This window comes from Dermacentor albipictus, chromosome 3 (assembly GCF_038994185.2).
Source record: "Dermacentor albipictus isolate Rhodes 1998 colony chromosome 3, USDA_Dalb.pri_finalv2, whole genome shotgun sequence".
NCBI classification, from domain to species: domain Eukaryota; kingdom Metazoa; phylum Arthropoda; class Arachnida; order Ixodida; family Ixodidae; genus Dermacentor; species Dermacentor albipictus.
In genome coordinates, this window is record NC_091823.1 from 63,533,244 (window position 1) to 63,546,940 (window position 13,697).

The window sequence follows — 13,697 nt, forward strand, 5'->3', positions numbered from 1 at the left end:
TATGTATGTGCCACTATAGAATCGGCATCGATGAACCTGTATTCCAAATCGTCTGTTTCTAAAGGTGCTCTCCTCGGTGTTGATATCGCTCATCGGTGGTAAACTCCGGGTGCATAAGAAAAAAAAATATTGTTCTGAAAGAATCCATCTCACGATTATTGTCGGCTTTATTCTGATTAGCATCGAAGCAATGTACTAATACGTCATATTGTTTCTACCGAAACGCCACATCTATGAGGCATATGTTTGCAGCCGCATTCATCCCTCGCGCTTCCCCCTTAGAGTTACTGTATATGCTCCCTACAGGAGCAGAGTTGTGCGTAGTTCCGCCATATTATCCGCCGACGCTTCCATGTTAAGCAGGAAAGCCACCGCTCTTGAATGCAGGAAACGGTGCAGCTCGGCGGCCGACTGTGCTTGCTCGTTCACTCCGCGTCGTTGGCGGCAAGAAGACTTTCACATCAAAGAAAAAGATGAAAACTCGAAGAAAGAACCAATTTAGATCAAATTAATGCCACAAGTCGTCCGTTGCGAGTCGCTATCGGTAGAAACATTTTTCTTAAATTTTAGAAAACTCGAACAGACATTCGAAATAAGGTTTTCTCACTCACTCATTATTCTAGATAGAGTAACTTCTAAAAATCGCTCGTTGCACCCCGTTCTTGACACGGTACTTTGAACGATAAGATAGGCGACTTGAGTAAGCAACGACAGCGCATAAATAAAGTGCTACAAATTGTCTGTGCTTCGTGCTTTGTAAATAACGCAAGCTAAGTAGAATTTCGCGCTGATCGAGGTAGGTCTGGCACAATAGGCGCTAAAAACGGTTTCAGATTTTATACTTCGCAGTTCGATGGGTTTGGACGGACTGAAGTAGACTCTATTATGCTTCGATACTACATCTGTAAGGTGAATGTTTATGTAAGTACTCATACGCGCACATTTGTATCTTTTTCCAGTACAGTTTTTTCACCAGCTAACCAGCTGTTACATAGCGCGAGAGGAGTCGTATATGTCTGAAATATTATTGCCTCTTCTCATCAAAAATATTTTGCTAGTGAGATTTATACTTACTCTATATGTGTGATCGGATTTCTTGCGGGACGCGAATAGATCTGTGCGTTATGGAACTGTATCGTTATGCTGGAATAAATAATGAGTCATAATGAACAGCCGACACACTCCACTCGCACTAGCGATTTCGGCGTGCGACGTTAATTTCGCTTCGAATATCACTTGTTTTTCTGGTCACATGTTTGACAAGAGGGACAGCTTATATTGTGCTTTGAAAATACATGACGTAGCGGGTTAGAGAAAAAGCCGGTTGGTAACTAGTCTACCGAATACCTAGATTTATGAGTCACAGACAGGGCGCTGCCCATTCTTCACTTTCGTTAGTAAAACTCGCAATGTAGTTAGAGAAAACGTGCAGTTACAAAATTCTGAAAAGCATTGTATAGAACTAAGAAGCACCTCAGAGTAATATTGACGCTGCGCCGTAGGGCAACAACAAGAATGTTCATCCAAATTGCACCAACATGACATACCCAACACTGGCGTGGCAGAGGCTCGCGAAGGCGGTGGCGTTGCGGGCGGCAGTGCAGACACAGCTATGAAATTGGCTTTCCTTTCCTTTGAAGAATGATTTTTGCGCACGTGACCAGATTTAGCGAATAGAGGCGCTAGCGGTGCGTTCAACCTAAAACCCCTTGATAATTTGAAAGTAGCGACACTCTCCTCCTCACGGCGCTTTCCTCCTCGATTCTCCTCGCCCGCCGGCTTCGCACGGCGCGCTATTCCTCCTGGGCTCCCGCGGACGGGCCGCAGGATTCTATGGAGACGCGTTAGTTTGGGCCAGTTGCGCGCCCCATTGGGGCTGAAAATTTTGATAAATGCTAATAACTGGATCGATAATGCTGGAGGCAACGTTTATGAGGAGTTTGGTTTTTTCTTAAAGCCGTATGAACGGGGTATGCCGATGTAAAGGGAGCTTTGAGGCGAGTTCTATACTCCAGACAATTTTTCTGCCACATGATCAGATGCTTTACTTCGTGCGTCTGATCTAGTATTGCTTGTGACACATCCCTTTGTGTGTGGCTTAATAAGCGAAAGCCTTAGACCTCAGTTTCAAGGTCCCGTTGTGGGCTACAAAAAATATCACGTGACCGAAAGAAGGCGGGAAGCGAATCAAAGCATGTGCAGCCGCGTATAAGAGATGATTATTGATTAGCAAAGTGACGATTGATTAGTGATTGGATTAAGATGAATTCGGGTGTATTAAGGTGGATTAAAGTCGATGAAGGTACATTAGAGTGAATGAAGGTGAATTAAGGTGCAGGAATCCATGGCGAAATGCTATACTGTCTCACTAGCACAACACTCTTTGTAGTAAATATGAACTCTATTAACAGTCCTTCCCCCCTCTGGTATGCACTCCTTATACGTCGATGATCTGCAAATAGCGTGCCGTGCCTCAAATTTACCAACATGTGAAAGGCAGCTCCAGATCACAATAAACAAGCTAATACAATGGGCTGAGAAAGATGGCTTCAGCTTCTCTACTCAAAAAACTGTTACAGTACTATTCTCGCAAAAACGAGGATCGTACTTAGACCCGGTTTTAAAATTGAACGATGTGGCACTGCCGGTAAAAGAAGAATATAAATTCTTGGAAGTTAATCTTTGACAAAAAACGAAACTTCTTGGTCCATATAAAGACAACAAAAAATAAGGCAAATAAAGCGTTAAATATTCTGAAAGTGTTATCGCATAAGCACTGGGATTCTGACCGGACATGCCTCTTTTGTATTTACCGGTATCTTGTGCGTAACCTTCAGTACTATGGTGGCGGTGTCTATGGCTCGGCCATACAGTCTTACATCCGATGAATTGACCCAGTACATAACCTTCGACTGCGGCTGGCAAGTGGGGCCTATAGAACATCACCTGTACCAAGTTTATAAGTTCAGTGCGATGAACCTCCCTTACAGCAGCACAGAGTGTTACTCAGCTTATTTTTTTGCGTATTCAGAATTCAGTCATCCCGCAACGCATGTGCTACAACATCATCACGCAATGCAACTCACGCTTATAGTATACAAATAAACCGAACAGCTTAGAACGACATAAAATTGAACTAGTTGGTAAGGATGCATTATGCAAAATAGGTGAGGCGTGCAGATAAGACACAAGATAAGTGGACAACACGAACGCCGACTATCAACAAACGGACCACTTCTCTTGTGTCCTGTCTGCACGCCTCACCTATTTTGCATAATGAAACGGAACAGGATTAGACCGCTTGTCCTGCGATATGAGGAATATTGTCGGGATTCCTCTTGAAGTCCTCCAGGTGGCCAAAAAGCCACAATGATTCCCCCCGTGGTATGATTTCACACAGTTACGGGACTGGACATTACCAGATCTAAAGAAAAAAGAGACCTCACACGAACACATCATACAAGAAATCCGCGCTCTTCAGGACAAATATCAGAAATACATGGAATTTTACACTGATGGCTCTGAAACAAAATAGCACGTGGGTGTGGGGGCCTTAACGGAAAATTGAGAAACAAGTATTCGATTACCAAAACATGCCTCTGTTTTCACTGCAGAGGTTTATGGTATATGAGTTGTTGTCAAAAAGATTACTACTGACAAACACCAATATACAGTCGTATACAGTGATTCCTTAAATGCTTTAAAAGCTTTACATCTGAAATGTGAGTGTGAATCCCTCATAGAGAACATCCTAAAAATGGTGGCACTTAATAAATACGGGAGATCAGTTCATTTCTGCTGGGTCCGAAGCCATGTTGAGATACTGGATAATGAAGCAGCTGATAGATGTGCATTGATGACATCGTACAAGGGCATAACAAGCACAACACTTCCGCATAAAGATAGTATCCGTGCAATTAGGAAGGCCTTAACGTCAAAATTGCAACCCGAATGGGACCATTGGGCTGACAAGCTACATCTTACTAAACCCATACTTGGTGAGTGGAAGTAGTGTAACTACCAGGAGAGGTTCTTTGAAGTAGCTTTTTGCCGGCTACGCATTGGGCACACACACCTCACACACAATTATTTACTTACGACAAAAGACGCACAAACATGCGAGAAATGCCAAGAACCACTACCAGTTATGCATATATTAGTGACATGCACAGATATTGAAGTACACAGACGAAACCTTTTGCACAATTTATATAAACAGCACATACCTTTACACCCTGCTGTAAATACAGGAGATGAACCAATAGTCCCATTACCTGACGTGCGTAAATTTATAGATGAAACTGCCTCTTTACATAAAATGTCGCACAACATAGCCTTTTGCATCTTAAATTGGATTTCAACACACCTTTTGTTAAAATTCGATTTGAAAACACCTTACGCAGCGTAGCCTTAGCCGCTTTGCGCCACTAAACCACATTTAACTAACTTTTGCAGGACTTCTGGTACTCGACGTAAGTCACGAAGTCGATAACGTTCTCTACGCCTGAAACCGGCCATTGCATCTGGATATACCTGGTTATGTTGAGGTACCATTCTAGCCGTGCTAGAATCAACCTCTCCATTAGTTTTCCGATGCAACTGGCAAGCGCAGTTGGTCGGCATGATGCCATCTCTACAGGCGACTTGCTAGGCTTGAGCAGAGGAATTAGGCGACTGGTCTTCCGTTCCTGGGGAACCGCATCTGCCAGCCAAGAGCTGTTGAACAGGAGCAGGCGCACTTTCCGGGCCTCTTCGCCAAGATTACATATAGGGCACGGTAAGTTATACCATCGGGTCCTGGTGATGATGAACGCTTGCACAAGGCAAGCGCAGCCTTGAGTTCGTCCTTCGTGAAAGGGCTGTCCATGCGGGCTGATCAGAAAAGCAATGGGCTGCACATTTTTATACCGTCAGTGACCGCTTCACCGGAGCAGCGGCCAGGTTTTAGAGGGAGCTTGTGGGGAACCAATATGTTTGGGGCCCCAAAGAAATTGCGTCGAAGCCACTGCGCATACGCGAGACGAAAACTGCGTTTGGGTTTGGCGTCGGGCACGCTATTTCACTGACTGAGCGGGACCTCCAAAAGCTGCCCCGAAAGATTTGCGTAAACAAACATGGCGGCACCCATCAAGCGACGGCTCGAACCTATAACCAAACTGGGCTCGATTCGTGGTAACGCATGGAAGTGTCTACTGTTATCGCCCTCTCTCAACTAGCGTGTGTTATCAAGATTGGTTCATTAGACACCGCTGATTCCGAATTCTATTGCCGATTTCATGACTCGTAGGCCTTACACGCCTTAACTTGGCTGGTGAAGGCATGTAAAGTTGGTTACTCAAAACTAAGCGGAACTAATTGTTTGCTGCTAATAGAATAACATCTAAATTATAATTACATGCTAAAAAACAAAAGTTAAAATTACCATTTTGATCAGAAAATGGTATTTGTTAATAAATTATTTCTAATAGCTTTTCTTTGACGCCTTAGTGGCGCCAAAGAAAAGCTATCTGCGCAAGAGGCTATCCTCAAACGCAAAGCCCTATTCTAAAACTCTTCACTACTGCGTGCCAAAACGCAAACGCACCCAAAGCTCTTTAGGGCTCCAAACTATTGGGGCCCCTATTCTAAAACCCTCTGATATCCTCGTAACAGCTAATGCTACGCAGAAACTGTGCGACTCAGACCGCCTTCATGACCGACTCAGGGCGATCGCATTTTAACATTTCTTCGCCTGCACACAAATGCCATCGTCGTTTTAACATACACCACATGACATAGACGTAGGTACGATTGTATAACAATTAGAGGCACGTCACGGTCAGAATCTCTGTATCGTTCGCTTACGCTCATTAAATGCCTATGCGGAACCCAATAATCGGCATGTTGTATAAATTAGCATCTAACGTATGCGCAGTGAGAATCATGTCATTGCCGTCATGCGATCGTCATCGCCGTCGTCTTCTTGATGCTGTCATATCACACCCACATACGTTCGTGTCACATACACAATTAATCGACTTACACAAAACGCGTTCGTTCACCTGGCAACTCTTTGCGGAAATCCAAACAATGCTTCATAGCCAGCGATCTGCAAAATGTTTCACATAACATAGATTCCCGTGGTGGGTGGGATGTGTGCAATTTTTTGTGACAAATATTTCTTGGCATAAATGCCTTCCAGCTTCTGAGCTGTCCTAGGGGCAACATTCGCATAATGTGACACGAATTTGACTACGTTCCAGCTTCTCGGCGCATGAGCAGGCAGATGTTTCTATTGTCACGATGTCAAGAATGCACTTTTTCTTTTTTGTAAAGAAACGCGCTTTTCACACACAAATGAAGCAGCGATTGTTTGAGATGGGTTCCTTCTTTTCTCTGACATATGCTAGCTTCGGCGGAAAGTTTATTCATTCACACAAGACGTCACACGCAAGCAAGTCACGACCCCAAAAAGCAGGTTTACCCTGCAAACTTGTGCACAAACAGAGCCTGTTGAACGTCAGAGCAGAAAAAAATGTGCGAGTTGGTCCTCGTACAAAGCCACTGCTATACTGTTCACAACGCAGTATGTTCCTCTTGTTGGGATTCCTCAAGATCTCCACATTCATTCGGCTTGCGTGGGTATCCGTAGCTACTCATTTCCCTGAAGTATTCGGTACTGCTCTTCAACTTCCTTTCCATAGCGTCGTAGTCGTAGGTTCCGAGCGTGCCGCCGCCTTCCTCGGGAATGACGTCATCCGGTACCAGGCAGCACAGCTTATCCCACTTAGTGCCTAAAAGTTGAGTCTGTAAGCAGGGACACGATAGGCTTGAGTTGGCGTGGTCCTTCTAATAAGGGTGAATGATAAGAAACCCTCGCATAGAAGTAATCTCGTATTCCCTCGCGTTGCGCATAATGATTGTGTATATTCCAGAAATTACTTCCTCTGGGAGCGTTCTGGCAAGCTTTTCATTTGCATGCCAGTCAACCTTGCTGAGGATACCCTAATACCGCATACTTATACAATGCGGAGTGCCCCCCACTTCCCATAACGCCCACGTCATGCTTCATTCACATTCTGCACACTCACGATTGACTGACTGACTCAGGCCACTGTCTATTGGAGCAAAATTTTGGCGTAGCTGGCGGAATGTATCACAGAAACGCTGAGAAATAACGACAGCGAGATGCCGGACCGCGGGCTTGTACTTTACTTTTCATTCATAAGTAAACTGTTTATCTCTCTCTCTCTCTCTAGGCCTAGATGCTCTGGCTGGTGGCCAGGCCTCCCCAGCAGCGGTTCTCAATGCTCGGTCCCGGCATCGAAATTATGCTGCCGCTTGCTCCACTGACCAGTGTCGTTTCCTGAGAGCCTCCGCTGGCTGGTTTGTTCTGGCTTAAGACATGACCCATATACAAGATGTTCCAACCATGGTTAAGTCATGGATACAAACTTTGATGCCAGTAGAGTATTTTACGAAAGAGAGAACATACCTCGCCGGCTTTGTAGGTTGATAGTTTCACAGCTCTATTCAGCCTATGACCTTCAAAATACTACACACCTAAGTTCACTGCGCGTTAAGGCATTGTTGGTCACTTAGTTTTGTGCAGCTGAAAAAATTATGCTCAGTCTCAGCATTTACCATTTTATAATATTCACACGAATTCGAACGTAACTGTAATCACGCGAGGACACAAATCGAAAGTAACTCACCCTGCTTACCAACTTGGTTTTCATGAAATGCTTGGCGATTGCGAACAGGATATCAAATGCAGTGGGATTGTTTATCACTTATATTCCTTTTATCCGCACTGGATAGCAATCCTGAAACAGAATCAATCCATTAATAATTTCTACAAGGCTTCAACTTAAGCAATAGACAGTACTCGTAATCTAAGCTAAGATTCCTAGAAATGTATCCAAACATTAAACGCCATTTATGCTTATCCTGAATATTTGCGATCCATACGTAACCCATCTTTGGGCTTAAGAAGCCTGGTCTAGCAATAAAGTTTATTTCTTTCTCTCTGCGTAAAATTTAAGTGCCATCATCAATGCGTGCACCCGAAGCCCAGAACACGAAAATTTTTGCATTATGTTCCCGCAGAAATGTGTTCATCATGGCTGGAAAACGAATCCGTGACCTCTTCCTTAGCCGGAGAACGCCACAACCAGGGGTCCAGCGCGGCAGGTCAAAATGATTTGTATATGGTTGCCGCTTGAGTCCGTGCTTGCCCACCTGACGTGCCACTGTAGCTCACTACTGCAGTAGATTACCTTTAGTGTGCATTGTGCTGACCTGCATAAGCCTGAAGAACCTTCTGATGACTGATGGCGTGAACTGGGTCAAATGGTAGATGCCAAAGTCCTTAAAGTCCATCACATACACGATGCCGTTAGCTTGAACTTCTTCATCGAGAAGAAAGTGTTCGAGGTAAACTATACCGATTCGGAAAAAGTCGTTCAGTGAACAGATGCTGGTGTTCCAGGCTCCTAAAATGAGAAAGAAGAGATCGTGCGAATGTAGATTATGTCATCGCCTGCTTTCAATCTGAGTGCGGTAAGCATTTCCTCAGCTTTCTTTCTTGAAACCAATAGATATTGAATTTCAGAATTGGTCCAAGGAAAATCATTAAAAATAGTTCTTCACCCAAAGACAAATGCATGGCTTATTGTCTAAGCTTCCACATTTGAAAAAAAATCTTCTTATTCGCGTGTTCATCACAGCTATAGGAAATGCTGCATCTGTGTACTAACGAAAACGCTTGATAATTTAATCGTCAGCGGAATGTCAGCAGAATGTCATCACCATGCTTCATAACACCTTTTCTGACTCTCTCACATGATAACTGTCTCTTCTCTAATCGACGCTCCACGTGTAATTAGTGCTCGCTATTTAAAGATCAAGTCTACTGAAACTTTGAATTTTAGGCATGTTTTCAGGTCTGTCAATATGCCTAACAAACAGCGTTCCAGAGAGCCCGCAAGCATTATTGCTTAGTGTCTTCAGGGATGTTCCAAAACGAAAAGGAGGCACACACTTTAGTGAGTCAATTTCTAAGACTTTAACGCGTTACTTTTCCCCTCATGCGTCTTTCTACACCATTGATGTAGCGTCGTCGTCCACTGAAGTGTGACGCAGAGCACGGTTCACTGTTGCAATATGTCAGTGTGTTGAAATTTCTTAATTTAATGCCCTGCTCGTGTTTTCTGTTCTTGTATTTGGTTTGCTTATTATTTCTCTTAGAAAGTCAATTTTAAGGATAGACTTAAGATGTATAAAATATTTTGGCTGCGTCAGCGAACTCCGCATCTGCAATAGCAAACGGACACAGTGACAGTGTGAGGAGACCTATGCTACATTCGACTGATGTCTACAATGCTTCGACTAGATTTGCAGCTACGCAGCGCCTTCTCGAGATGGGAACCGGCTAAAGCCAGCCCGAGCCGAACGTGCTAGCTGCTCCCAAAGCAGCCCTAGTAGCCACGTGATCCAGTTTCTGTCTGATCTCTGTAGCGCTCTCGGGCTGAATGTGGGTGCGCCTCCTAGTGTTCTGAGCCGGAGCACGGCGCCCTGAATGAACCAGGGGATTGTGTTCCACGTACTCGATTTCGACAAGCCGAATTTAAATCGCTCGACGAGAGCGCTCTAAAGTGCTCGAGCATCCAGCAGTCGAACGTACCAATAGTAAGCCATAAGATAGATAGATAGATAGATAGATAGATAGATAGATAGATAGATAGATAGATAGATAGATAGATAGATAGATAGATAGATAGATAGATAGATAGATAGATAGATAGATAGATAGATAGATAGATAGATAGATAGATAGATAGATAGATAGATAGATAGATAGATAGATAGATAGATAGATAGATAGATAGATAGATAGATAGATAGATAGATAGATAGATAGATAGATAGATAGATAGATAGATAGATAGATAGATAGATAGATAGATAGATAGATAGATACGAAATAAATAAGAAATGCTGGGATGTTAACCGGAACGGAAAGGCTGGTTACGAAAGACGCAAAATGTGATAGGCAGGCGACAACGCCCCCCCCCCCCCCACGAAGTTCCCTTACCAAAACGCTTGCACGTCATAGAATTATACATCGTTCACTGCCACCTATAGGTAGTTGGTCTTGGTTAAAGTTGGACTGTTAAATTGTTGCACCCTAAAGGAAACAAATATTCAACCTAGCAAGTTAGAACTAGATTATTAAATTATATATTTATATTATATTATGTATTATAATATATATTATATTATATAATTATATTATACCTCCTAGAAAGAAGAACTATATGCAATTTTTTCTCTCCGGGGATTGTTTAACACGCACCCGTATAGCGGTACACAAGTGTTATTGCATTCCACCTCTGTGGCAATGCGGTTTCAGCGGCCCGGATCGAACCACATACATCATGCTGAGCAGCACAACGTCATAGCCCCCTGAGCTACCGAAGCTGGTCAAGATAGTAAGTGAGGAAAAAGTATCCTTAATCACAACTGCCCAAATACGCGAAAATACTTTTAAATCCGTTGCGTCATGCTGAGGTTAAAAAAAAAATTGCTGAAAACTTACAAAGAAAAAGAAAAGAAAAATGTGGGCCGTCATTTTTTTCCGCTATTCATCAAGAGTTTTCACCCATATTTTGATAATAGTTATTAAGGAATGCTCTGTCGCTTAAAGCTGGTTTTCTGTTACTATTTAAGGCCTCTTTAGGCTGCTCGCTTGTCAATGCAAAAAACCGTTGTGTGTAGACTGCACGATTTTGTACAACACATGGTGCTCAAATGGGCAGAATAAGCACTATTCTCCTTCCCTTCTGGGATGAAAAAGAACAGGGCTTTGAATATTATTGCCTTTCAGTGCTACCCAGTGTTTTCAAAGCTAATGATTTCGCTTTATCACGAACGCAAGCTGTTGTTTTATGAAACGGGAGCTTTGTGAATCTCTCGGGCTGCGATAAACAGAAGCAGGCAAATGACATTTTAGTGTGTTACAGTTGCAAAAACTGCGTTACTTCTTCGGCAATAGCAATCTAAATTATCGAGGTTTCAACGCGTATAAATATAGCATAACGCGCAGACTGTACCAATTCACGACGAAAAGCCCCCCAGTGGTGTGCATTGTATAATAATCTTCCTTCAAGCCGCAGTTCGCCCTATGATTTGTAAAGATATAGCGTGTACTATACGACAGTCATCTTGCTATAGCCATGATGCAGCTTTGAGTACCGACCACTAGTAAAAACAAAAGAAAAATCAGTTTTTCAAATTTGTTCTTTTCGTTTTTCTTCTTTTTTTCGTTTAATTTTTGTAGCTTCGGCGGCAACATACTCTAAAATACCTCACGAGTACAGTCACACTAAAGTAGTATTTAAGCGTTATGGATGATTTGTTAATATTTTACAAACAGGCTCGTGATCAGAATGGGTCAAAAAGTTGTAGTCGTTGTACCTACGAGAAGATATTATTTAGAGTGGTTAAAGGAAACACGTGTCTGGATTTGCATACTCATGTTTTAGTGCCAACGCACTGCTTTTGCAGTCACGTTTATGTATGCAATACGAATGGCGGCAGCGTGAATCGCGTACGCTTTCTTTGTGGTTTCAGCCAGGCAGCCCGGCTGCTCAGTTTCTTTTTTATTAATATTTTTTTCCAGCTCGCCATGTAGAGAGAGAGATAATGTTTAATGACAGAAAGGTGCAGAGGTCGGCCTCAGTGAACTGCCTCTAGCCTGTTACTCCACGCTGGGGAAGGGTTTTGGGGAATAACAGAGGTGGGATGGGAAGAGGAAGGAGGGTGGTGGTGCGGCAAATACGATGAGGGCTGCACATCATACTGTGTCTGTGCCTTGTGTATGTGTACATTTCACGTCACAGCACAGTCATCTCAGCGAGCAGAGTTAGAAGTTACTGCAATGTAGCCAGGAGACTGTCTATAGCGTTCATAATTTTTACCGCTGTTAGCGCCACTGGCGTATTTAAACCGGACTATAGCAGCTGCAGGGCGGCGATTATTTGTCGCAGCATGGTTTTGATGACAAGAGTCCGGTGGTGCCATCTGAGTGCACTGTCCTTGCTCGCGCTGACAGTCTAAGGCTCGTGCGCACGGCGGCAAGCGTGGCCATACATTCGATTCCGGGCTTGCGCGGCTGGCTTGAAGCAATGGTTTGGAGTGATCTATCGATGCCAATTCAACTACCTTCCCCTGGACCTGCGGAATTGGAGCCAGAGAGCTCTCGTTACGACCTACCCACGCCGGTGACGGGTTCGTCTCCTCCGCTGTTGCACTGACGCTGCCGCCTCCTTGTGGGACATACTTGTCTTGCTCATTATGTTCGGTACTTCTTTCTCCTTTTTTTGTTTAGGACACTCTTTGGAATTGGCCTCGTGGGGTCCATCGCAATTCGAGCACTTCATTTCTTTCACTGTGCACGAAGATACGTCAAGGTTGCCGGCACAGAGGAAGCATGCCGTATGGCCTGTGCATACAGCGCTGACATGGCCTAGCTTAAGGCATTTGTGGCATTGCAGTCGCCGGGGCACATAAGGACGCACCGGGTGTCTCACGTAGCCCACCTTGACATGATAAGGTAGCGTGTCTCCCTCGAAAAGAAGCTTGACGCTCGTCGATCGACCGAAGCGGTGAAAATCGATGACCTTCACTGTTGAAGACAGAAGCCTTCGTAGCTCTTCGTCGCTGATGTCAATCACGACATTGGAAATAACGCCTGCCCTAGAGCGACCGCAGTGCACGAAGAACGACCGGACTTCTATGTGTCCTTGTATGCGCACGGTTTTAAATTCTTCTAGTATGGCCTGCGTCGTTACTTCCATGGAACTACGTTTTTCTTGGTGTTAAAACGCACTTCGGTAATTCATTTCGGAGCAAGATTACCAAGGTAAGTGTTAAGAATTTGTCTGTGTACAGAATTTAAATTCTTCGACACATCGAGCGGCACAAAAGCGATCCTGTAAGTTGGAGTAGGCGGTCCGTTGGGGCCCTGCTCACTAACGTCGTTGGTTTTCTTGCGGTATTTTCATTCGCCTGCCCTCCACGAAGGTGTAGTCATCGTCGGCGTCCATTGGCTCGCTGTTGGAGAAACTGGAACCAGACATCTCCATGCCTACGGTGCAAGTCTTACACTTTGTCGCTGCGAGCCACAGTGAGAAGAGGCGTGCTCGACTCTGGTGATGGTATCCCGTCTGTCATCGCCTCGGATGGCTTCGCGTCCAAAAGGCACAATTAAGCCTCCGCTATGACAAAACTATCGCAGCAAGGCACGAAGCGACGCTTGCTGCAACTCACCACGGGAAGTTATAAACAGCCTTCCCGCTGGTTCGTGAAGACCTTTTCGGTATCATATTTATGTCCGAGGTACGCAATCAGGCAACTCCTTGCCTGCGATAGCTAATCATACGTAGGTATACATAGGAGGAAAAAATTGTCATGCACCTAACTGTAGCCCCAAGCTACAGAGAAAGTCCAATGGGTTTCTCAGATCGAATTAAAGCTTCGAAGTTGACGAAATATTTCTCCTCTTGAGATTCTTCCTGTAAGAATTTTCCTTAAATAGCGAAGTTCTCATTCGGAGAAACCCGTAGGGTTTTCTTTGTAGCTTCGCGTTACAGACGGGTGCTTGAAAATTTTTCCCATTCATGAAATTTCCTCCATGCACCTCGCGGGCTTCCGCA

General features: G+C 44.2%; 1 protein-coding gene and 1 long non-coding RNA gene across 3 annotated transcripts in view; one reads left to right on the top strand and one right to left on the bottom strand.

Annotated features, from left to right (window-relative positions):
• Positions 1 to 13,697, top strand: part of LOC135898808 (uncharacterized) — a 190,169-nt gene that overhangs the window by 111,372 nt on the left and 65,100 nt on the right. The gene's annotated exons all lie outside the window — the stretch shown is intronic.
• LOC135898809 (alpha-tocopherol transfer protein-like) overlaps positions 6,386 to 13,697 on the bottom strand; it is a 39,203-nt gene continuing 31,891 nt past the window's right edge. Inside the window, exons 4-6 of the mRNA XM_065427979.1 lie at positions 8,259 to 8,474; positions 7,695 to 7,805; positions 6,386 to 6,786 (exon numbers count right to left, since the gene is read on the bottom strand). Of these exons, the coding sequence (XP_065284051.1) occupies positions 7,747 to 7,805; positions 8,259 to 8,474 (275 nt within the window). The 3' untranslated portion in view covers positions 6,386 to 6,786; positions 7,695 to 7,746. The remainder of the gene's footprint in view (positions 6,787 to 7,694; positions 7,806 to 8,258; positions 8,475 to 13,697) is intronic.